At 39.5% G+C, this 25791-nt stretch overlaps 1 protein-coding gene across 1 annotated transcript in view; it reads left to right on the forward strand.

Annotated features, from left to right (window-relative positions):
* Nucleotides 1-25791, forward strand: part of ITGA9 (integrin subunit alpha 9) — a 496852-nt gene that overhangs the window by 343808 nt on the left and 127253 nt on the right. Inside the window, exon 18 of the mRNA XM_063452059.1 lies at nucleotides 22918-23068. Coding sequence (XP_063308129.1) covers nucleotides 22918-23068 — 151 coding nt within the window. The remainder of the gene's footprint in view (nucleotides 1-22917; nucleotides 23069-25791) is intronic.

The raw sequence follows: 25791 nt of genomic DNA on the forward strand, positions 1-25791 counted from the left end.
TTGAGAATGACGTCTCGTGCCAAGGTTGTTGTGCGTTGAGTGGGGCTTGGAAGGCGATATACACTGCCTATGGTCATGCGTTTGGCCACAGTGTGTGACATTATGGTTGTCAATAGTCTTCTAACGTAGTGTGGCAATTCTTCCACAGTGATCGTTGAGGGGATGCCCCTGATCTTGATATGCGTGCGTCTTATATACAGGGCCGGCGCGTCCATAAGGCGGCACAGGCGGCCGCCTTAGGGCGCACCGGCCCTGGGGGCGCAAAATTCCAGTGACCGGCAGGAGGGAAGTGCTCCCTCCTGCCTGGTCACCTCCTGGATCCCCGGAGCGGCGCTGAAGTTCATTAGGAGGCGGCGAGGGAGCTCTCTGATCTCTCTGACCAGCTCCCTCGCGCTCCTTTTGCTGATGCCGCGGGAACCGGAATATGACGTCATATTCCGGCTCCCGCGGCATCAGAAAACAGCCTGCGAGGGAGCCGATCAGAGAGCTCCCTCGCCGCCTCCTAATGAACTTCAGCCGCACGCCTCCCAGCAGCCCCACTGGCCCACCAATGAAAGACCCACGCCAGCACTCCAGGTAGGGAGGCTGGGTGGGAAATGTAAATTTAATTTAGATAATTAATTACTGTGTGTGTATGTGTGTGTGCATGTGAGTATGATGGTGTATGTCAGTGTGTGTGTGTTCGAGTATGTGTCTGTGAGTGTGTGTGTGTGTCTGTGAGTGTGTGTGTGTGTGTGTGTGTCTGTGAGTGTGTGTGTGTGTGTGTGTGTCTGTGAGTGTGTGTGTGTGTGTGTCTGTGAGTGTGTGTGTGTGTGTGTCTGTGAGTGTGTGTGTGTGTGTGTCTGTGAGTGTGTGTGTGTGTGTGTCTGTGAGTGTGTGTGTGTGTGTCTGTCAGTGTGTGTGTGCATGTGAGTATGTGTGTCTGTCAGTGTGTGTGTGTTCGAGTATGTGTCTGTGATTTTTTGTGTGTTTGTTCGAGTATGTGTCTGTGAGTTTGTGTGTGTGTGTGAGTATGTATTTTTCTGTAAGCCTGTCTGTATGTATGTATCTGTATGACAGTATGCCTCTGTATGTATGTATGTGTCAGTATGTCTTGTACGTATGTTTCTGTATGTCTCTGTATGCATGTATGTAACTGGATGTATGTTTGTCTCTGAATGTCTGTATATATGTCTCTGTATGCATGTATGTAACTGTATGCCTTTATGTCTCTGTATGTACGTATGTGTGTGTCTCTGTATGCCTGTATGTCTTTGTATGCATGTTTCTGTATGTATGTGTCTGTATGACGGTATGCCTCTGTATGTGTCTGTATGATGGTATGCCTCTGTATGTATGTTTCTTTATGCCTGTATGTCTGTATGTATGTGCCTGAATGTCTTTGTATGTATGTTTCTGTATGCCTGTCTGTATGTATGTGTCTGTATGACGGTATGCCTCTGTATGCATGTATGTCTTTATATGCCTGCATGTCTCTGTATGCATGTATATCTCTGCTTGTATGTCTCTGACTGTATGTGTCTGTATGTCTCTGTATGATTATTTCTGTCTTTGTATGACAGTGTACCTGTATGACTTTGACTGTGTGACTGAAAAATTATGCCTGTGTGCCTGTGGCTTGGGAGGAAAGACACACAGGTGAAGATGCATTTTTTTTTTTTTTTAATGAGGGTTGGGGGCGCCAAAATGCATCTTCGCCTGTGTAACTAAAAATCCTAGCACCGGCCCTGCTTATATATTAATGATATATATGCTGAACTGGGCATTATAGGAGAACAATACAATTAAGGGATCCTGGTGACATAAAATATTAAATTTGTATTACTATTATTTTGGGTAGTTTAACCCCTTAAGGACCAAACTTCTGGAATAAAAGGGAATCATGACATGTCACACATGTCATGTGTCCTTAAGGGGTTAAGTAATACGGGTCAGCATATGTCCCAATGCTGCTGATCTTAGTGGGAGTTAAGGTCCCAGGCCATAGCTATTTCAGTTTATTCATCTCAGTAATAAATTAAATTAAAATGATGGCAAATGTTGCTTGAGACTGAAACTCAAACTATTCTTTGGAAGACTACGACTTGAGTCAGTTCTGCCTTAGATTAGGGCCTTTTGAACTGCAAGGAGATGAACTGTGCAGTATTCCCAGGGAATAATTACAGAGGTGGCACTTCTTCTTGTGTGTGTAAACAAATACGACATTCAATTTTTAGTTTTATATTGTAATTTCACTTTTTGTGTTTTACTGTTGCATTTTTTTATTTGCTTAAGTTCATGGCGAGAACTTGATTACTTATTAATAGTCTTCCTATTTGTGCTAAATGTAAGGCAAAAGTATAGAATATTGTGTTAATTATATTTGGTCATGCTTCTTGTGGGTGTCTAATACATACAAGGTTTTCTTTGTGAATAAACATGTGTAGTTTAAAGTCTATATGTTGCCCCCTAATGGATAACTGAAACAAAAGAGCATGTTGTGCTAACAAACACAGAGGGGTATCCTTCTAAATAAAGCTGTTTTAAGAAGACTATACAGTTGCAATATGAAACAACCAGTGTGATGCTAACAGGCAAACAGAACTTTTTAACAGACCTACAGAAAATGTAAAAATAAGATTTTTAAGTATTAAAGTAATCCGTTACAGAATCAGAAGCATGTTTACATTTATTTTACCTATCTTTACCAAAGAACCTCACAGGTATTTTTGAGGGGAAAAAATGAACGTGTAAAGTTCCATAAATAGATTTAAAAAAGAGTGTAGGATAGTCAAGTCAGATCAGATAATGACAGTATTGAACTGTGAGTTATAAGCCAAGTTATTTCATGCATACAGATGGAGAAACTGACACAAACTTCTATAGGCCAAGAAGGATAGGAAGATGCAGGTTTTTATAGATCACAAATAGATATAGGATATGTAGATAAAATTCACTTTCAATACATGCTGCCCAGCAGAATATTACTCTATATAAGTGAATAATAATAATTATTAATAACAACAGCACATACAGGAGATGTGGGTGCGGGTTAAACATAATAATGTGAACTTATGAAGTCCAGAAAAGTGCAATTATGTTAAAACACAATACAATTATGGGAAATAACTTGCCATATATTGTGCAACATGTGCTTAATATAGTACAACCGATTTACATAACACTTTAGAGACAGTCAAGTGTCTTTGTATGTTAATATGTTTAATATGTTTTTATAAAAATAAAAGAGAATAAATCATAACTGCAATTAACCTAAAAGCTTTGAAATAAAAGACACTCATTATGAAGAAAAGATTTGCGAAAATAAAGCAGTTTTGTTCATGATACAAAAAGCATCGTGGTTTGCCAAGTGAGCTGTTTGCCAATGTTTGCTTAGGACTAAATCATGTTGCAAATTAATAATTGTAAATGATTACGGTAAATATTTACATAAATGTCTTAGTATTTTCTACAAATTATTGTTTAAGTCTTTGGAGAACAGTTAGCACGCATTCATAGGTGAGTGGCACTTGGGGTTATTGAGTTGGGCATCCCTTGTTACATATTTTGGGATCCATCCAGCAACTCTGTTTATAGATGGTTGACAAGGTTTCAGAAGTGATGCACTTGCGATTTTGCAACTTCCAGGTATTGTAGGAGGCTGGGCACAATTTTTAGGCCGGAGAATTATTACCCATCCATGAGTACTTATACATGGAGGGAAGGGTTGTGGAGAATTATCTCTGGTATATAGGCCACTTACCCCATGTACACATAAACACAGTAGGTAAATTGTAGGGTAGATAAATGGTAAGGTTTGGTTACTAAAAACAAAGGCTATTTTCTTCTTATTTGTGAAAAACCTTCAGTAGACATAATCTGAACTTCTTGCCAACTTCTATGGAAAATATTTGAGCCCATTGCACGCTAAAGCATCCAAGTGCAGAGACATTGAGTGAATACAAGAAATATAAAGCATATTGGCTGGTGGATTGAAAAAAAAGAATAGTTGTATTAGCAATGACAGCTCTACTTGATATAATGAGACTGCTATGAAATGACTGGTACTGTTAAAAGGGACACTATAGGCACTACTGAGCTTAATGTATTGTAATTTAAAAAAAAAATAAAACAATTTAATAAATGAATTGATGTATAGAAAGTCCATCAAATTGAAGTGATCCTTTTATTTCAGACAATTCTAACCTTTAGAAGAATCTTTTTCTAAATCGAAATATTGAAAGAATGGAAGAATTAAAGGAAATAAACTTGCAACCATTCCACCTGTTTAAGATTTAATCACTCATAACTGACCATAAGGTACAGAGGATAACACAATTATACAGCATAGAGACAGACATGTTACTCAGCGATGAGTTATGTACAATTGTGATGAAGCAGCACAATTTTTTTGTGGAATAAGTGTGTAGACAAGAGGAAACATAACATAGAGTAAGTTAGTGTAGAGTGAAATAACACGCTATGGTCTGATTATGGCAACTGACAGCAGGCAATTCGTATGTAGTGTGAAACAAGAGACAAGCTAATAACACTGGTGTGAGTTATCATACAGGAATTAATATGTTATCATGAGGAATATTACGCTATGTATAATGAACTAAACATATTTTATGGATAGGCAATGTAACAGTGGCAGCGATTACGGTAAGATAGTGGGTCAGAGACAATAAGCTAACAATTGTTGTACCACCTGATCTGGTACTAAGAGCTGCAGTATGTATGAGGTGAGTCCTGTAGCCTCCACATAGATCGGAGTCTGTGGGTCATGGACCAGGCCATCCAGGGCCACAGAACTGCATTTGATGCCTGTTCGGGGCTTAAATCCCAAGCTGGTGCGCAGAGTAGTATAGCGAAGCCCAAATAAGGAGCCCTCCCAGCCCCAGAATTGCAGGTGAGAAGGTACCGACTTGTCATAAGCTTGAAATCTGGCAGGGGTCAGGCTCATCCCTTGTGGAGTAAAATTATGGTCTCTGTGGGTCAGTGGTGTGGGTCTTGGTTGGTGCTTTGCGTCCCGTTGTTTGCATGCTTGCGGCTTGGGTAAGCGGCGTGTACAGGGATCCGAAGATCACGAAAGCCCTGCAGCTGGGCGCGCCTTGGGATAAGCAGGCCTCAGACTCTGTGTGTCTCTTTTAGTAGGCCCCCTCACCAGCCATTGCTGGACTTCCCTGCTCCTGGCTGGGGGTTGACATTGGTGGCTGTGTGTCGTTGCTGCAAGTTCAGCCAGAAGCGCTGAAAGATTTTGTCAAGCCTCTTCAGGGAATAAGCTGTGGAGTCATGCTGTATCCTCTGCACGTGGCCTTTGCCATGAGGTTGCAAGGGACAGGCATCCCCCATTTTGGAGCAGCCAAGAGAGTGAGACAGTTCAGCCTAGGTAGTATGGTGAGTGCTAGCAAGTCTCTGAGTTGCTTTGGGGGGACCGGGATGACCCCCAATGGTCCAGAGGGGGAGGGTAGGAATGCCACAAGTCCAGACCCTGGACTGAGGCCCAGTCCTCCAGACTCGTGGCGACGGACACGGCCGTGTCTCGGCAGGGCAACATGATCCTGGCCATGAGGAGGCACCTGGAAGACATTGACAATCGAGGCCATAGGTGTAACATCCGGATCCGCAGTCTCCCGGAGACAGATGGGGAGGAAAACATGGAGGAAACACTTTCAGGTTTGTTCCAGCTGATACTACAAGACAAGGCTCCCCAGCACTTTGAATATGAGAGAGCACAACGAGCCCTAATACTGCATTCACAGGAAAAAGGACAGATAGACCTGATTTGCTGTCTGCATGCCTTCCCTGTTAAAGAGGTCTTGAGGAAAGCCCAAGATAGACTCATGTGGCCTAACCATGGAGCTCAGGTATCACTTTATAATGACCTCTCATCACCCTTGAGGCCTGACCGGCGCTCTAACCTGGAAACCACTGCACTACATGACTGCAACGTCTTCTACAAATGGGGGTTCCCCTTTGCCTTACTGGCCCAACACCGGAACGGATGGGCCTCTTTCCGCTGGCCCGAAGATGTACTGCAATTCATGGAGGAATTGGGCCTTCCACCCATCCCAGTCCCCAACAGTCCCTGGACAATCTGGGGATGAGACCAGGCCAACAATGGGCTGAACGACGACGTGGAGGTGGACCCCTGCCGGTCCCCTTGACCAGACAGCGTCCGGATCCTGCTGCCCTGGAGAAGTGAGCGCCGACCCTGGGCACCGCGGTCCTCAGGGAGATGCTAAGTAAGGGGCCCCTGTCTTTGTTCACATTCCAAACAGCCCGACTCTTCTTAATGGTACACCCAAGGTAGACCGGCTTTGCACCCTGATTCTATCCTCGGTCATGGTCCCCTAGATGACAATGTTGGGAGGGGGGGATACAACTGGAGGGTTTATTCTTGATCTCTGTCCCTTACCTTCACAAGCTTTGGAAGGGGGGAGTAAGGGGGTTTATTGGTCCACACGGGGGAAAAAAAGGGGGATAAAAATGGGGTCGAGTTACGGTTACATGTGGGCCTCTGTCTGCAGAGGTTTAAACATACCGGAAAGAAGATCCCAACTATTAAGGGAACTGAAGAAGAAACACGTGTCTGTGGCCATGATACAGGAGACACACTTCATGGAAGGCACAGCCCCTAAACTTCAGAACTTACCTGGCCAACCACTTCTGCAATCACCCCTCAGCCCGTATAGCAGAGGTTGCCATAATTTTAGCAGCCGAGCTCGAATTCTAGGAATTGGACTGCCTCCACGATCCGAATGGACACTTTCTCTTCCTGAAGGGCCTAATAGCAGACAAGATGTACACCTTTGCGTCCCTATATGCTCCCAACAAGAGACCAGCACAAATTCTCAGGTGAACACTTCTAAAATTGCAAGATTTCCTGGAAGGTGCACTGATCCTGGGGGGAGACTTCAATGTGCCCCTGGACCCGCTCCTTGACTCCTCATCGGGACATAGTTGCAAATCCCAGAAATACATACGCACCAAACGCACCATACGCAGATCACTGGGAGATATGGGACTGTTAGATTGTTGGAGGACTCTCCATCCCACCACATTTACACACCACTCCGCACTTCATGAACGATATGGCCGTATCGATTATCTCTTTATTATGCTTGGACGTGGAGACTCAACGAGTCCCTACGTATGGACCCAGAGTCTCAAGACCAGATCTCTGAAGCACTGAAGCTTTAGTTCCAGGAAAATGATACAACAGAGATCTCACCACTTTCTATCTGGGAGGCTCATAAAAGTGTTAAATACGGAGCAATTATTCGTCTTGCTTCTCAGAAAAAAAAAGATGGCCCTAGAGAAGATAACAAACTTATACAAATCAATTTCGAACCTGGAATTTCAACATAAAAGAACACAACTGATGGCTGTCTATGGGGAACTCATGCAGGCCCGTCAACAACTGAAATAACTCCTCACACATAGGTATCTTTGCTCCCTCCAAAATTCTTGAGGCTTCTTCTATGCACATGCAAACACGGGAGGCAAATTCCTGGCTCGACTATTAAAGGGCAACACCCCCCCGAACTCAGGTGCACAAACTACGCCTGTCTACCGGAACAACATCCTCATTTCTGAACGACATTTCAGAAGAATTTAGATTATTTTACCACTCCCTATACAACATATACACAACCAAGGGGAGTGGCTCAACCCCAGTGGAGCACCCACGAGTGACCTGAATATCTCCATGCCCATATTGACAGAAGGGTGAGCCCGGAATGGGTGACTGTGTTGGACGCTCCAATAGGTATGGAAAAACTATCCAAATCTCTGAAATCCACCAAAACCAGTAAAGCACCAGGCCTAGATGGCTTTTCCGCAGGTTACTACAAGAACTTCTCAACACTGCTCTTTCCATGACCGACGAAAGCAATTAATGCCATGGCAGAGGGTAGGACCCTAGGGGCGGAATCCTTAGCGGTGACCATAACAGGCCTACTCAAACCTGGAAAGGATCCAATGAACTGCGGCAGCTATCGTCTGATTTCCCTATTAAATGTGGACACCAAGCTGTTAATGAAGGTCATGGCTACCAGACTGCAATCATTATTACCAACCCTGATCCAGGAGGATCAGACAGGATTCCTTCCAGGATTGGAGGTGTGGGACAGCACGTTGCAGCTCTTCTCTATTCAACATCATGCGAGGAGGACAGGGAAACACCTAATACTGTTATCAACCGATGCAGAAAAGGCGTTCGACCGGATTGACTGGTCGTTTTGAAGACGATGGGCCTGCGCACAACTTCGTACCTCTTCTTAACACGCTGATAGCCAACCTAGCTAGATGGGCATACCCACATGTGACATGGCACAGGCGAATAGCAGTGATTAATATGAATATTTTACCTAGGGCTCTGTATCTCTTTCAGATCATCCCACTGGCCTTGCATTCTTTCAATCACTAAAAACAGCAATCATCAAATACGTATGGAGGGGGAAAAGATCCAAGATTTGCCATGACATACTGTGCCTACTCCGACACAGAGGGGGACTAGCGCTACCTGACTTTCAACGCTATTACCAGGCCACGGTAATGCATGGTAACCAGCAGTCTGGTCGAGAGGACCTATAGACTCAGGCCACGGGACAGACCCGGGGAACGGCGTCACAGACATTGCGATTGTGGAATTCGATTAGAGAGAGGACACACATCTCGCCCACACCCATCCCCTTATTACTGGTGACGAACAACAGCAAACTAGGGGGTGGACTCCCGTCGAGAGCTTGGTCCTTTCTAGGAGACAGAGAGTACACACTTATTCACAGGACCCTGTGGGAGGGGACCTTAAGAAGCCTAGACTCCATGCTGGAGGGCAGACCACGGACACCACTGGATGCCCTTCGCTACACACAACTGGCCCACTACTATAACTCACTCCCACATAAAAACAGCTTACATAGGGAACTCACCTGGTTTGAAGATCTCTGCATACGGGGGGGGCCACACTGGAAAAAGCGGATTCCACGATATATCAACACCTCCTCGTGGGTGATCAGACGGCAAACACCACCTTCCAAATGCAATGGGAAATGCTCTTGGACAAGATATTCACACCAACGCAGTGGGATAAAGCATTACTATGGCAGTAAAAAAGCTCCATTAGCTCACAATACCAAGAGACAAACTATAAGCTCATGTCCCTCTGGTATAAAACATCAACCCTCCTCAATAGAGTCTTTCCCGTGATCCCCACAACATGCGGGAGCGGGGGACGACAATACACATCTGGTGGGAGTGCAAGGACATCGTCCCATTCTGGGAAAAGATAAAAACAGATGTAACAGCAATATTGGGAGATCAGACAGACTGGTCGGCCCAACTGGCTCTTTTGCACATTTCGTCCGGACCAATTTCACTATACAAAAAATCGATCCTCCGTCATCTACTGAATGCAGCCAGGACAAGGCAGACAGGACTGTTCATGAACTGGGAATACAAGGCAAAACAAGAGGATAAACATTGGAGATTTAGACATACATAAATTGCCAAGATGTATGCAGCCCACCACTGTGCCACAGTACTCCAATTATGGTGGGTCCTAACTGCCTAGATATGCATGACTAAAAGTACAACAATAAAACACATACAGTAATTACCTGCAAGGAAAGGAGCAGAGGAATGAGACCACTGCTAGCAGGAACACACTGAAACAAAAAGGATAAATGGCAAAGGAACGGGTATGTCAACAAAAAAAAAAAAACTATAAAGGAATCCAGGAGACTGGGAATTCCAGGAACAGAATAAAGGAATGAACCCAGAAAACCCAGCATAAAGAAAACCAGACAAAGAATAGATAACCAGAAAAACTAAACGAGAATTGTATACTGGATATCAGAAGCCATGACCAGAAATATCTGCAGAATGTAACAGGACGTGACAACCGGCACATTGGTGATTGTCGGACGCACCAAAAAAAATTTCTAATTAGTAAAATTTAATTTGCACAAGATTAATAAAAAATAAATAAAATTATTTTCTCACCCCTTTTTGAGTGTTATGTTTATTCCTCATTTTAGGGGTCCTCTACCAGAGGCCTGGGAGCTTAAGGGTTCTGCGCAGTATCTTAACTGTTCCTAGTACTGCACTCTTCTGGACAGAGATCTCAGATGTCCCACCAAGAATCTGTTAGAGCCACTCCCTCAACATGGGAGTCACAGCCCTGAGTGCTCCTATCACAACTGGAACTCCTACTGCCTTCACTTTTCACATCCTTTCTAGCTCTTCTCTCAGGCCTTGGTATTTTTCAATCTTCTCATGTTCTTTCTTCCTGATGTTATAGTCACTGGGTAATGCCACATCCACTACTAATGCAGTCTTCCGTTTCTGGTCTTCCACCACAATGTCAGGTATATTAACCAGTACTTGCTTGTCCATCTGGATCTGAAAATACCACAGGATCTTGGCCCTGTTGTTCTCAACTACCCTTTGTGTCCATCTGGACTTATGCAGGTCCAACCCATATTCTGTGCAGATGTCTCAGTACACAATCCCAGCAACTTGGTAGTGCCTCTCAGTGTATGCTGTTCCTGCTAACATCTTGGAACCAGCCACTATGTGCTGGATTGTTTCAGAGGCCTCTTTGCACAGTCTGCACCTTAAGTCTTGCCTGGTGTAGTAGATCCTTACTTCTATTGATCTGGTGCTGAGTGCCTGTTACTGTGCTGCTAGGATTAGTGCCTCAGTGCGGTCTTTCAGTCCTGCCTTTTCCAACCACTGTTAGGATTTTTGCCATGCGAGCCACATCCACTATCTGCCGGTGGCACACCCCATCGGACCTCCTCCTTTTCTGCATCCTGTATCTGTTGAAGTCTCAGGCATTCCCTTAGCAGTTCATCTTTGGGAGCCATCTTTGTCATGTACTTGCGGATGCTCTGTGTTTCATCCAGGACTGTGGCCTTGACACTCATAAGGGCGCCGACCTCCTTCCTTCTGGCTGATGTACAGTGTCTGGGTGCTTGATTTCAGGTGGATTCCTCCAGTCATAGTGAGTAGTTTCCAGGTCTTGACATCCATGGTGACCAGTTCTTCTCTTGGTCAGGTTATTATTTCAGCTGGATACCTGATGACCGGTAGGGCATATGTATTGATGGCTTGGATCTTGCCATTGAGCTGGGACAAAAAAGGGGGAGAGAACAAACAGACACACAGTACAAGTGGTCACAATATCAAAGTATATGTGACCCACTGTGTCGCCTGGAAAAATAAAGTAGCCTAGTGGTAATTCAATCCCAAATATGTATATACACACACGGATACCTAGTTATGGATGAATGAAATGTCAAATCAATCTCTATTCAGTCATGATAGAGACAGAATAGTAGTTTGAGTGAAAATAAATAAATAAATAAAGGTTAAAAAGTACAAAATGCTCCTATATACATAAGAGTATATAAATAGCCTAATCAGTAATATGTACTGTGTCAAAAATCTACTCCATGAGCTTTATTATATCTGGCTCAGTAAATATAAAGACACTGCCTACTATTATATCTTCTATTATATACTCCAAGAAAATATAGCGATAGTCGCATACTCCTCTGACAGACTGTCACGATTCGGGGATCCCAACACGCTAACACACACACACACACACACACACACAGAAAATGTGCAGTACCGGACCTTAGAGTGGCCGGGCTAAGCACACACAGAATAGTCAGGAGACAAGCCGAGTAAGGGGAACCAGAAGACAGAATAACGAGAAACAAGCCAAGGTCAAAGGGTAGGAGAAAGTCACAAAGTCAGATTAACAAGCCAGAGAGTACGTAACCAGAAACACAAGTTCAGTATCAATACTATAAAGTAAAGACCACAACAGGGCACTGAGAGACAGGAAAGGTAAGTATTTAAATCCTTGCCTTAATCCTGATTGGATAACTTCCAATCAGTATTAACAAACACACGTGGGGGATATCTATACCCCCCACTGTGATTGTTGCGCTGTAGCTTTAACGCCGGGTCACGTGAGTGACCCCGGCGTTCTGATATTAGTGCCGGCTCCCAGCGTGCAGCGTTAGACATGCTGCCGCTGGGAGGAGGAGAGGAGGACGCGAGCGGCGTGTCAAGGGGAGAGGACGCCGCTCGCTGACCGGTAAGGAGAGGGGGGACCGCGGGCGGCGACGGACTGAGGGTGAGTGCTGCGAGAGGATTGCAGCCCTGACACGGACAGTACCTGGTTAGTATGTAGAAAATATTTATTAATATATTGCCAGAAAAAAATGGCAGTAAGGGTTAATTTAGCAGTCTCTCCTACTAAACCAACCAGTCAAGGTTAGAAATAGACCAGAATCAGGTCTCATCAAAAATTGCCAAAATCACAGGAGGGATGTGTATATAAATATTCCCTAACAAAGCTATTGTGATAAAAGCTTATAATGCTACCTGGAGATATCCACTAACATGCAACAAATTAGGTACACTCTGTCAAAAATGGTATAGTGACAGGGTAGAGAGTAAAGATGTAAAGAATGAGCTGCTAGAAAACCCAGCAGTAAGTATTAATTATATAGCCTCTCTCCCTGGTAAGCTAACTAGACAGAGAAAGGAGCAATGAAAGGATAACACAAACTCACATATTAAACAAAAAAAGCCATGTGAGGCAAACTAACATGCTGTATCCAGTGTATGACTTATGTCATAGGACCTCAGTGGTGACCAACTGTCTTTTATTTTTTTCACATTGAGCTGGGACCTCAGGACCTGTATACTTGGATGTTGCCATCCTCATTGCTTCCTCCTCGTGGTTGCAATGTGCTAGTGGTACCACCAGGTACTTGTAGCTATTCTCTGCATCTCCTATTTGGCCTTCTGGTACTTGAACTCCTTCTATACACACTACTTTATTACTTGAGGAGTTCAAGTAACACACACACACATATATATATATATATATATATATATATATATATGTGTGTGTGTGTATGTATACCTCCCCTTAGTTTTCAATAATAAATTGAACAAGTTGCAGACCCTCATATGGGATATTCAATGCAGCTAATCATAGCTTATACTACAAAATAAGTATTGGTTTTCATTGCTTACCGGCTGTGACACCATTTGAGGAATTCCAGATTAAGTCAAATAATCACAAAGTTATGATGTGTTGAGAGATCACAGATTCCAGAACTGTAACAGGTTTAGTGCTTGTATTTTTTCATTATTATAAACTCATTTCAAAAGTTAGTTGGGAATTTATTGTGTGTATAATGTTCCAGAATGATGGAAATTGGAAACTGCTGTCAAGTTATTAACAGAATGATTATGGTATAAATAGACATGAATTACTTGAGACAGAAATAATGAGAGCAGCAAATCAAATATTAAATAAAAACTGCCAGTTTTCTCACTTGGAGCCCTGAGCCAATCACTGTGTATCACCAGCACTGACAGACGAGAATCGATCACAATCTTGACAGCCTTCCCCAATATCTGATTCAGCAGCACACAGAGAAACAGTGTATAGTGCTAATGTAGCAATGTGCAATATGTAAAATGGGGGAATATACACACCCAGTCCCTTGCACACAGATGAGGATGTCCACATTATTATATGGTTCTATGGTTTTACATATCGGGACATAACAATAATCTGTTCCTTAGCTGGTCTTAAAATTTGGTAAATACAACCTCAGATGAACAACAACACATTACATATTACACCGTGCCATGATTTATTTCAAAAAAATATATAGCCAAAGTGGAAAAGCCATGTGTGAAACACCTTATGATTCAATAGCTTTTAGAACCACCTTTAATAGCAAAAACATGACTATATCAGTCTCTTAAATTGTTGTGGAGGAATTTTGGCCCACTCTTCTTTACAACTTGTTTTCAGTTCATTGGGGTTTGCTGGCATTTGTTTATGCAGAGCTCTCTTAATGTCCCACTACAGCATTTTAATCAGGTTGAGATCTGGACTTTGACTGAGCCATTGCAACACCTTGATTCATTTCTTTTTCAGCCATTATGTTGTAGATTGGCTGGTGTGCTTGGCATCATTGTCCTCTTGCATTATACAATTTCAGCCAAGCTTTAGCTGTCGGACAGATAGCCTCACATTTGACTTTGAAAACCTGAGATGTGCTGCCATATACTTTTTTGAGAGAAGATGCTTTCTTCTGGCAACCCTTCCAAAAAAAACATACTTGTTCAGTCTTTTTCTAGCCATGAGCTTTAGTATTTTACATGCTAACTGAGGCCTGTAGATTCTGAGATGTAACTCTTGTATTTTTTGCAATTTCTCTGAGCATTGCACAATTATCTTGGTGTGAATTGGCTGGGACATCCACTCCTGGTAAGATTTGCAACTGTTTTTGCAAATGTATTTTACTTTTGAATAATCTTTCTCACAGAAGAATGTTTAGATTGTTTGTAGATTGATACGCAGAGTGCCCCAGATCAACACACTTCCAAAACCTCAGCTTTTATAGAGATGGTCACACTTGCTGCTGATAATTGATCAAGGGCATTTGATAAGCAGCATCTATCTGCTACTTTGCCTCTTCATTCCTGTGGAAGCAGTATGGGTGCGCTTAGTTTTTTATACATGGCTTCTTCATTTTGGCTATATTTTTTTTAAATAGATCAAGATACGGTGTAATATGTAATGTTTGTGTTCATCTGAGGTTGTATTTACTTAATTTTAAGATCAGCTAAGGAACAGATGATATAGAATTGAGAGAGTGTACTTTCTGTTTCCCATATTTGTAAATATATATATATATATATATATATATATATATATATATATATATATACCAAGATAGGTATACATACATTAAAGGGATACTATAATCTACTTATATCTACTTCTCAGTAAAGCAGATTTAGTATATAGAATATGCCACTGAAGTCTCACAGCTCAACTCTCTGCCATTCAGTTAATTCACCTATATTTTTGTTTATTCAGCCTTAGCCACACCTCCTCTGGCTGTGCCTGCATGAAAAAGTGTCTTATTTTCAATCAGATATTAACTTGTTTTAGAAATTTTTATCGCCTGCTCTGTAAATGTAAACTTTTACCTCACACTGGAAGCTCCTGCATGCTCTAACATGCTCTTAACAGAGCAGGAAATAAGACATTCACAATTAAACAGACTGTGCAATAAAGGAAGTTTAACCCCTTCAGGACCGGACTATTTTGGCCATATTGTACGTTAAGGACCAGAGCTGTTTTAACACTTTTGTGGTGTTTGTGTTTAGCTGTAATTTTCTTCTCTCTCATTTACTGTTCCCATACAATTTATATATTGTTATTTTTAGGACAAGAAGGGTTTTCTTTACATACCATTATTTGTATCATGTCATATAATTTACTTTTTAAAAAATAATAAAATATGGTGAAAATCAGTTTTTTGACATTTACTGGAAAAATCTTTTGCTTATCTACAAACGCTAATGAAAAAAAGCTAAATAGATTCAAAAATTGTTCCTGAGTTTAAAAACACCCAGTGTTTACATGCTTTTTTTTTTTTGCAAGTTATAGGGCTATAAGTACAAGTAGGACATTGCTGTTTCAAAATATATATTTTTAAAATGTATCAATAGTGACATTGTAACACTGTTATACCCAGGGTATTCAATATGGGGTATGTCCAGTCTTTTTTAGTAGCCAGAAGGATATTGATTATTTAGAGAGAGTTCAGAGAAGGGCTGCTAAACTTGTTCATAGATTACAGGATAAAACTTACAAGGAAAGGTTAAAGGATCTTAACATGTATAGCTTGGAGGAAAGACGAGACAGGGGGATATGATAGAAACATTTAAATACATAAAGTCTCCACAGTAAAGGAGGAGACTATGTTTAAAAGAAGAGAAACTACCACAACAAGAGGACATAGTCTTAAATTAGAGTGGCAAAGGTTTAAAAATAATATACGGAAGTATTACTTTACTGAGAGGGTAGTGAATGCATGGAATAGCCTTCCAGCTGAAGTGGTAGAGGTGAACACGGTAAAGTAGTTTAAGCATGCGTGGTATAGGCATAAGATAAGGCCAGGGAATAATGAAAGTATTTAAAAAATTGGGCAGACTAGATGGGCCGAATGGTTCTTATCTGTCGTCACATTCTATGTTTCTGTGAAGTTCCCGGAGGCTGGAGCCAAGTCAGAAAAATATACTAACATGTGTATTGCTGGTATTTTTGCAGTACTGGCCATAGTGCCATACAGCCTCAAATCCTGGCTGTGCCAGTAAAAACTGGCCGAATGGCATCCCTAAGTACTAGGGGAGTGCCTTCTGTGCCATCAATATTATGTGTATCTGTCAAGAGTCTGTAACACTATCAATATTATTATTATTATTTTTTATTTAGCTATTTTTACTGCAACAAGCTCTGTGAATGCTTCTCATACAGAAAATTTGGATTCCGTTTTTCTCTATAAGAAGCATCTGATTGGCAAAACATGGCGAACACAGTGATACTGTGTGAGAAGTACTTTATTGGATTCATTATTAAGGCATTTTGTAGTGCCAGGAAAACGGTTGTATTCCTGGCACTATAGGCTCCTACACCCCCCACCCTCGCGCCCCCCTCCCACCAAGGGTTTGCTGGTTCTCAGAAACTGCAATAAATACCACTGTAGGGTTAAGGGACATGGACATTGCACCCAGACCACTTCAATGAGCTAAAGTGGTCTGGGTGCCTACAGTGTCCCTTTATGAATAACCGGTGAGAAAAACAGCTTCTTTTTTTTTTTTTTTTTTTTTTAAAAGGTTAGCAACCCTTAATCCAAAAAGTTAAAATAAAACACTAAGGTTAAAAATAAATATATTTATTAATAATAATAATAATCAGATTTCATAAACCAATAAGCTATAGTTTTGTTTGGTATCTAAAATGGAATTTACAGACGATCGGGTTGTTTACTAAAACCTTTTATTTATAGAAATGTGAGCATCAGTGGGGCGAAAAAGAAAAAAGAGAAAATAAATTCTAAAATGGTATTGGAGGTATTTCTTTACTTTGTAACCAGATGTTTGAAAGGAACAAAATATAAATTTTGTATGAATTTTTTTTTTTTTATCTGAAATACCATAGTTTTACACGATCTTTAAATAGGAACCAGCTTGCGTTAAAAGATAATGGAGTATGTATATAAAAATGGTTAATTATCAAAGTCTTCTGCTTGTGAGACTAGAAATATGTTGGCTACAAATCTGTCTCAGGTTTGTTTTTAATAAAAATCCTTTTGATATTTTATTGTTGCCATTTGATAAGCAGTTGATAATAAACATATCCTAAAAATGTGTTATTTTTCTAGATTGTGAGAAATGTGGTTCCATAAACCATACTTTTTTTGTGGTTCAACCTTTAATCTTGATTCATTGTGCTTCAAAACTACTGGAAATACTTGTGAATATCTAAACAAAAACTAAAAGGTGCAATAAGAAATCTAATCTATAAACCAAGTTTTTAAGATTCCAAGCTAGGTTTCTTGGACCTCCTGGCAAGGTGTGTCTATATGATAGCATTCACTCAACAACTGTTTAGTCCCATTCACTTCAATACTTGTTGTTTAGCAGGCATGTCCTCAATCGAGGCATGGCGAGTGGGGACATGGATGGGGTATACTAATGTGGGGCATCATATGGACATCTACGGGCATATTTATTTATATTTTCAACTGTTTAATGTGGTGGATAACTAGCAAGGGCTTGCAGCCTCCGCATAATTAACTCTTACACCGCTGAGGTATCTGTCAGCTGAATCATATGTTCACAAACAAGTCCTGAATAAAAATTTTAATTCTGAGAAGTTGGTTTGGAAGAACCAAACAAAACCACATCATTAAGGTCTATTCTTCATTGAAAGAAAATAAGAAAATAACCTTTCTCCCCAATATTACACCACATCATGAAATTCAAATATTAAATAAGAATAACTTAATTAAACAAAGATAAATAAATAAATAAATAATAAACCATAATTAAAATAAATAAGCATACCTTTATATAAACTTGGGGAGGGAGGGCTGGCTTTGTGATTATGGCATGCACAATGGCTCCTCTTCAAAGTCCATCTGACACAGGCAAGCAGTGAATGCTGCAGAGCGCAATTGTATGTACCAATATTGTGTGCCATTTTAGCAACTCCTACTGAACTCTACCAATCAGCATAGACTCCCTGAGCATTCTACAGTGTAAACTTCCTAAGCCAGTGAAAATTGCAGAAAACCTTAAACCGCTTTTATGAGAAAACTGACACAAACTGTATAGGATTAACTATCACTAAACTAGACACAGGAGTGATCCCTTAGATCTGAGAAACTGGGAATCAGCAGCCATAGGCAACTTTGCCTTTAGTGAATAGTCATCATGAATATTTTTTTTTAACTAACATTGAGGGAGGGAGTGTCAAGGTTTGGTTAGGAAGGGGTGCTGACCACAGCAGCAACCACTATAGGCAGGAACCCATAAGGCATGAAAATCAGAATACACACAATTTAAAGGGTGTATTGTAAGTATAAATATAATTGTATTATTATAAGAGACACAAAATAACAACAAATGCAAAACAGCTAAATATAAGGAAGAGAGCAGGGTCTCTGGAACACTAATGGTTTGCACAGGAAAACAGCTTTCTTTTAAACACCAAGGGTTTGCTCAGAAAAGTAGCCCTCTCTGGACCACTGAGGGTAACAGGATAGAAGCACGCTCAGGAACACTGAGGGTCACTCAGGAAAGCAACAAGCAACCCAAGGATCATTGATGCTCATGGGGGTTAACCTGTCTGGTTCGATCACACAAGAGAGCTACAGTAGCTCAAATTGCTGAAAAACTTAATGATTGAAATGTGTCAGAACACAGAGTACATAGCAGTTTGGATGTGTATGGGACTGCATAGCAGCAGACTAATCATCGGTCATTGGCCATTGAGGAATGGAAGAAGGTTGCCTGGTCTGATGAATCACATTTTCCTATACATCAGGTGGATGGTTTAGTGCATTGTTTACCTGGTGAAAAGATGTCAGAAGGATGCATTATAGGAAGAAGGCAGTGTTATGCTCTGGGCAATGTTCTGCAGGGAAACCTTAGATCCTGACATTCATGTGGATGTTACTTTGACATGTACCACCACCTAGAGATTGTTGCAGACCCCTTCATGGCAATTGTCTTCCCTGATGTCAGTGGCCTCTTTCAGCAAGGTAATTAACCGTGCCATACTTCAAAAATTCAGAAATGGCTCAAGGACAAAGAGTTCAAGGTTTTTGGCTTGGCCTCCAAATTCCCCAGATCTCAATCAAATTGAGCATTTGTGGGATGTGCTGGAATAACCAATGCGATTCATGGAGGTCCCACCTCACAACTTGCAGGACTTAAAGATCTACTGCTAATGTCTTGGTGCCAGATACCACAGGTCAAATTCAGAGGTCTTGTGGAATGCATGCCTTGATCAAATCAGAGCTGTTTAAGCAGCAAAAGGGGGACCTACTTGATATTTGGCAGGTGATCTTAATGTTGTGACTGATCAGTGTATTTTCCTCTTTTTTTTGGCAGTAAATGCAAAGTTTTGGGACAACTCGGCATCCAATGCAAATACAAAATGTCCCATGATTCCATGTATATTGTCTATAAGATATCTTGTTTATTATTTTATTTACGTTCATAGGATCTGTGTGAAATAGGAGGAAGAATAATTTCTTATTTAGAGAAACACACATCTCAGTAGAATATACTGTACTGTACATCTATATGGACATTTATTCAATAATTAATCACCATGATCATTTACTTACAGAGCTTATAAAATATTTAACTTGATTATTATATATTTTCTTAAATTTCTGGCAAAGTTGTGTTAAGGTGTTTTGCATCTATTGTATGAAAAAACCAACACTTCAAAGTGTATTACTTTTTTATTTTGTGAAATATAGCATATATATGGCAAGCTATAAAAGAAAAATACTAGTATTTTTTTAATACAAAGCACCAGTTGTAAGCGATTAGCCTGAAAATAAGTGTTTATGTACCTGGTATTATTAAGGCTATGTATGAAATGAAAACCATTCCAAAAAGGATGTTTTTTTCATTCACCGGAGACCGCTTTATGACTTTGCAGTCTTCTGGGAAAATTTATAGCAGATGCTGGATCTTGCTGGCATGCTATGTATTTTTACCATGAACTGTACTGTGTGCAACTCATGCTTCTCACTATAAGTTCCTACAGTGGGAACGGCATATCGACTTGCTCCCCAGCAGTGTCGTTTCTCATTGTGCAGATGAGTGATTACTTCCATGTGTGCTCTTCAAACTAAACCTAGAAACCTATCCGATGCACAATCTCATCACTTTCTGAAACTTTGATAGTAACATGGTAAAAAATGTTTCTTAATATTTAACGTATGTGAGGTTAAACTACTTGGAGCTGGTTTAAAAATATAGCTCACTTTTGGTTACAATTGTATGGTGATAATGTTATGAGATATTGTACTCCCTTCCAGGGGAAATGGCAAGTGATGGTTGGCATACTTTTATGTTTGTATTAGATATCTCTATAATTTATATGGATAGCTGTAGCATTTATTTGAACTGCAATCATCAGTATTTATAGTTCTCCAAACTATTTGAAATGTGTGCTGCCCAAAGTCTTTTTAAGACCAAAGAAAACACTACACACTTATATAAGGGTTAGGCACCCCCAATATAAGGGCCTGCACCCCCAATCGTTAAAAAAGTGTACAACAGCGCCAAATTCTTTTCCACTGGATATATGTTGGTGCTTTTTCAAGTGCAGAGTTCCACAATTTCTTAAATTGCTAGGGCATCCTTATGAAGCCATCACCATTTGAATCTCATACTTTATAAGCCACTATACACAACTACAAGGAAAACAAGAGGGGTTCCCAATCGTGTGTGTGTGTGTGTATATATATATATATATATATATATATATATATCTTTATTTAAATTAACTTACCTGGTGGTGCCGAACAATGTACTAAATCAAATAATATTCTGCTTGTCCACGGTCTCCTGCAATCATTTCAAAATGAAAACTTAATTAGCTTTCTGATATGCCTGTAGACATGCTTCCAATGTGTCAGAAGGTGATTTGTCCATATTCCAAAACTCTGCAACACAATATGGACATATCATAAAAAAGAAACCGTGTGGCAGAATGTATAAGTAAGTTTTTTGTGGGGACAAATAAGCAGCTTTTTTTGCCAAGATAGACAAGAGGCCTGCCCAATGATGTGGGCTGTATCACCTGTCCAATAGAGAGGTTGTAAAACAAAGGTGATTGATGGTTTGTGTACAGCCACTAAATGTTGATGCTATTGAAAACAATAAGTGATGGTTAGGGGACAGTTAAATGTTACTTTTATTTACTGATCAAATGAGAAGTGACCAATAAAGACAAAAAGGAGAAGCAGTAAGAAATCAATTTATTTCCAAGCAGAATGCTTCAGACACGTTGACTTTAGCAATTGAGGGAGACAGACAGTTAGTGATTGGTTTGTGTGAGACTGGTGAGGTGGTTCGAATACTGCTGTACCTAACCACTGCCAGTACCGCTTACACCATCTTTGATTCGCTGATTTAAATTCATTTTACTAATTAGCTATTTTTTTTAATTCCTTGTGAGAAATAGATCATTTGATCTGCAGTGTTCTTCAGTGCCATTACAGTGTGAATGGCAGTAAACTGCAAAAGTGAACTCTGCCTACACTAAGTTCAACAAATCTGTTCTTTCAACTCTTCGTAGAAAGAGAATCCTTTTTTTTGAGTGTTTAGTCCAGTTTTTTTTTTTTTTTTTTTTTACCTTTATGCTGTTGTTTGGTGATTCAATGTCTAAAATAGCAGATCTGTAATTGCAGCAGTAGTGTCAATAAGCCTACAAATAGAAGCATTATATCTGTAACGCATGCACAGTAGCTAGTGATTTGGTTTTCAGTTCAACACTGTTCACTATTTTTATGTGGAAGCCCATATAATCCATAAGTTATTTATACTACTGAATACAGCAAAGGGGTTAATTCACTAAACACTGAATTTGTAGCTATTAAAATCTGTATGGCAAAGTTAAAGGGACACTGTAGGCACCCAGAACACTTCAGCTCATTGAAGTAGTCTGGGTGCAAACTCCCATCACCCTTAACCCTGCAGTGGTAATTATTGCAGTTTTTATAAACTGCAATAATTACCTCTGAGGGTAAACCACTCCTCTAGTCTACCAGACAGCCACCAGAGGGATTTCCGGAATTGAAACAGACATTTGGTCTGTTATCTAACACTGGGCGTCCTCACGGTCTGCATGAGGACTTTCAGCGTCATATTTTCCCCAATGCCTTGAATAATGCTTTCCTATGGGGCGATCCTAATGCGAGTGCAGCCATTGCCGCACATGCGCTTTAGGTCTCCCCCGCCAGCGGATGTGGGAGCTGAACCAGTGCCAAGGTACATCGGAGCTGGACACAGGTAAGTGACTGAAGGGGTTGTTAACCCCTTCAGTGCTGCATGAGGGGGCCTTGACAAAGGGGAAATCTATAGTGCCATGAAAACGAGTTTATAGAAAACTGTAGAATCCCCTAAAAGCTAGAATAGCCAGTTGTGACTATAGCCAATTTGGAGAATTTGACCATATCACTTTTTCTTATGTAGCCTAAATCTTGCCAATCAGATTTTAATGTGCTGCTTTACAGAGAAATGAAACCCCAAGGCACAAGTGAAGATGATAAAAGTGTGTTTTCAATTACTGGTATTATATGCTGAAAAATCTGTAGAAGTTAAGTGAAAAGCTAATATTGATAATGTATTTTCATGATAACATTTTAGATGTAATAAAGTAAATATGGTTTAGAAGACAGTGGTCACAACTGTTCTTATAGGATATATGTAATAGAAAAGTCTCTCACGCAAAAGGGTTATTTGAGATTCTAACTGTTTCTTTTTCTTTTTGTTTTCCAGTTTTGATGACAAAACCAAATATCTGGCATTAGGAGCTGTAAAGAATATTTCCCTTAACATTTCTCTCACAAACAATGGCGATGATGCTTATGATACCAACGTGTTCTTCAATTTTTCGAAAGAATTGTTTTTTATCAAAATGTGGCAAGAGGTAAGAGATCTAGAACACACACCGGTTAGTACTCGAACATGTGAAATGTTGATTTTGTGCTGAATAACTATAACAAGTAAAACTGTCCAGTTAAGTGCCACAGACAATATTATAGCTGTTATGTTCCTTTTCATTATGAACATAAAAAGACAGAGCTATTCAATGTGTGTCATCTTGGTTCAAGAACAAACAACATTTGTATTTTCCCTTAAATGGCTCCTATCGATGGCAGCACTGTAATATTGTAATGTTGGGATAGTGTGCAAGTAACTTTTTTCTTTGTTTTATTGTATGTATTGAGGCTGATGTGTACTGTAGTCATTGCTGACGCTCAGGAGTAGTGGGAGTTTGAGCGCAGGACTTACTTTTGTATGTTTGTATTCTAATATACATATTCTTTGTGTTATTTTTGAATGTACAAATACACATACATAAAAATACAATCACAAATGAATATACATTTATATTCACAAATACCCCTACACTAAAGAAAACGATTAACTTCATTGATTGGTGTAACATCTCCAATTGACCTACATACCATAACATAATATGTAAGCAGTCAGAATGTTCATACAGTTTAATGGTCTCTAATCATCGTTACTGTTTGTTTTACTAAACTATGTATGACATTTGTATTATTATTATTATTTTTAGTTTCTATAGCGCCAACATATTCGCCAACGTTTTGCAGTTATAGAAAGGAGCGAGGAAGGCCTTGCTTAAACGAGCTTACAATCTATGAATTATAGTGGAATGTAAAGTTGGCCAGTATAACATATACAGAAGTGCTTATCTGTGGACATATTCCCTCTTAATATATACAATATCCTCCCATTTCCAATTCCCTTTGTAAATAGCTGTAATGTAGCCTTTTTATTATGTCACATTGTCTATTATTTTATCTAGACATATAAACCTTACAGACAGTTCACTATTTGTTCGATTTTGGTGTACTTTGCTTATTGAATCATGACAAGATCCAATCTGAATTATATTAATATCTGCAACAATGTAGAAGAAAATATTAAATTACATGTTATAGGCATACTAGAGAGAAGATCATGGACCAAAACAAAACACGTTGTTCTGAATCAAAATCAAAAAAGATGTAGGGGCATTATCCTTGTGAAATGTATCTTGAATTCCCTCTGTACAAAGGAAAAGATTAGTTAATATAGCCTTATTTCTGTATTGAAGCCCAGCAGTCACGTAAAAAAAAAAAAAAGGTTCAATTAAAAGTAACAAGGTTAAAATTTTCAAAATGATGACTAACACAAGGTGGTAGTCAAGGGCATTGCTAGGTGGCCAAATATTATTGAAATTGAGTCTAAAATACAGTGACTAGCTTGTATTTTAACCAATTCAAGCCTGAGGATTTAATGTAGTCATTATCAGTGTCTGCCATTAAATAAAACGTTCCCTTAAAATTCCCTTAAAACAAATCTAAATTTGGGATGTTCATTGCTAAGACAATGTTACTTTATAGGTGACATGCATAGCTCAGTAAACTTAAGTAGGCACTAAGACTCTCAATAGCTTATTCTTTACCATATAAATAGGCAGCCAAAGGATTATTTTTCTTGTAACTTGAATCAAGAGTTTGCAGAATTTGTTAGAAAAGGGTCAGGCATGTTGTCTGAAGTGTGTTTATTGTGTTTTTGTTTCTTCAATAGTTTAAATTAATGCCTCTGATAACCAAAACTAGAAGGATCTAACTAGAAGCTGCTAGTTTCCACCACATCAATTTAAAGAGTTAAAGTGTTCATGTAGAAAATTTGTATTTCAGCTTGATTTAATCTCGCTTAAAACTACTGTAGCTGCTAAAATGAATTATGATGGGAAGTAAATTAATCCCTTAAGGACCAAGCTTCATTTGCCTGTTTTTCACTTAATGACTAAAAGCAATATTTACACTTTTGCTATTTGTGTGTTGCACCAACACATATTATATATACCAATTTTTAAAGAACAAAAGGGGCTTTAATTTGATGTGACACACATATATATATATATATATATATATATAAATATATATATATATAAAAATATATATATATATATATAAAGTAAACAAGAGCATTCAGTGGTTTTTAAAGGGAAAACAATTTGTATTCACGGTCGCATATATAGATCAACGTTTCGGCCGACAAACCGGCCTTTATCAAGATAGATATATATATATATATATATATATATATATATATATATATATATATATAGGAAACATGGGGGGATGGCTGCACTCACCTAAACATGCTTAAATGGGTGCTGCTGGGGGCCATATTATACAATAAACAATACACAAGATCCAGCGCACTCTCCTATCCACTAAACAGCAACTTCAATGTTGACAGATATTAGTTTGTAAAAGTTTTTTTTTTTAAAAACACCTAATCTAGATTAGGTGTTTTTAAAAAAAACTTTTACAAACTAATATCTGTCAACATTGAAGTTGCTGTTTAGTGGATAGGAGAGTGCACTGGATCTTGTGTATTGTTTATATATATATATATATATATATATATATATATATATATATATATATATATATATATATATATATATATAAAATATTCTCATTTAGTATAATTTTTTTTTAAAAAAGACCCAAAAAACTATTGTTTTTCAGCAGTTTGGCAATACTAATACTGTGTCACTAATTACTGCAGCTTACACAAAGTAAGTCATTCTAAATTTATTTTTCTGTCCTAATTTACAGA

The sequence above is a fragment of the Pelobates fuscus genome, chromosome 4, assembly GCF_036172605.1.
Source record: "Pelobates fuscus isolate aPelFus1 chromosome 4, aPelFus1.pri, whole genome shotgun sequence".
Classification (NCBI taxonomy): domain Eukaryota; kingdom Metazoa; phylum Chordata; class Amphibia; order Anura; family Pelobatidae; genus Pelobates; species Pelobates fuscus.